Genomic DNA, 771 nt, shown 5'->3' on the forward strand with positions numbered 1-771 from the left:
AGCATGTGGGGGGCTACCTCCCACCCCAGGGAAAGGCAGAGCCATGTCGGGCTGACTCCAAAGCCCACATTCCGGTGTCCTCAGTTCAGACTCCAGCCTGTGCCTGCTCCGGGCCCCCCTCCAGAGACACCCCCAGCACTTCCACAGCACAGCCTCCAGCCAGCAGCTGGCAGCTGCTAGGACCCAGGGGGCTGGTGCCAGGCCCTGCTCCTCCCTTGCCAGCTCTGTGTGTCTCTAAAGGGCAACATCAGAGTGTCAGCCAGTACCATCTCCAGCAGAGGCTGAGTTGCCGGGGCAGAGGAGAGAGCCGAAGTCCCAGCCTTGCACCTACCTCTCCATGGGGCCGGCTGCTCAGCCCCTGTGAGAGGATGGCAGCGCCGCCGGGGCAGCCTCTGCGGGGAAGGGCCATAGGAGCAAGGGACAGGTGATGGGAAGGGGGGAGGGGAGATGCCCCGTTTCGCTCTCCGCAGCCCCGCACAGGGTGAAGCCTGAGTGCTCGAATGGCCAACGCCACAGGGCTGAACACCTCCGAAGTCGCGGGCTCAGTGGGGTTGATCCTGGCGGCCGTCGTGGAGGCCGCAGCCCTGCTGGGCAACGGCGCGCTGCTGGTCGTGGTGCTGCGCACGCCGGGACTGCGCGACGCGCTCTACCTGGGGCACCTGTGCGTCGTGGACCTGCTGGCGGCCGCCTCCATCATGCCGCTGGGCCTACTGGCCGCGCCGCCGCCGGGCCTGGGCCGCATGCGCCTGGGCCCCGCACCGTGCCGCGCCC

At 69.0% G+C, this 771-nt stretch overlaps 1 protein-coding gene across 1 annotated transcript in view; it reads left to right on the plus strand.

Moving 5' to 3' along the window:
- Positions 1–771, plus strand: part of GPR62 (G protein-coupled receptor 62) — a 2,014-nt gene continuing 1,243 nt past the window's right edge. Inside the window, exon 1 of the mRNA XM_034657211.1 lies at positions 1–760. Within this exon, the coding sequence (XP_034513102.1) occupies positions 501–760 (260 nt within the window). The 5' untranslated portion in view covers positions 1–500. The remainder of the gene's footprint in view (positions 761–771) is intronic.

The sequence above is a fragment of the Ailuropoda melanoleuca genome, chromosome 4 (genome assembly GCF_002007445.2).
Source record: "Ailuropoda melanoleuca isolate Jingjing chromosome 4, ASM200744v2, whole genome shotgun sequence".
In the NCBI taxonomy this organism is placed as follows: domain Eukaryota; kingdom Metazoa; phylum Chordata; class Mammalia; order Carnivora; family Ursidae; genus Ailuropoda; species Ailuropoda melanoleuca.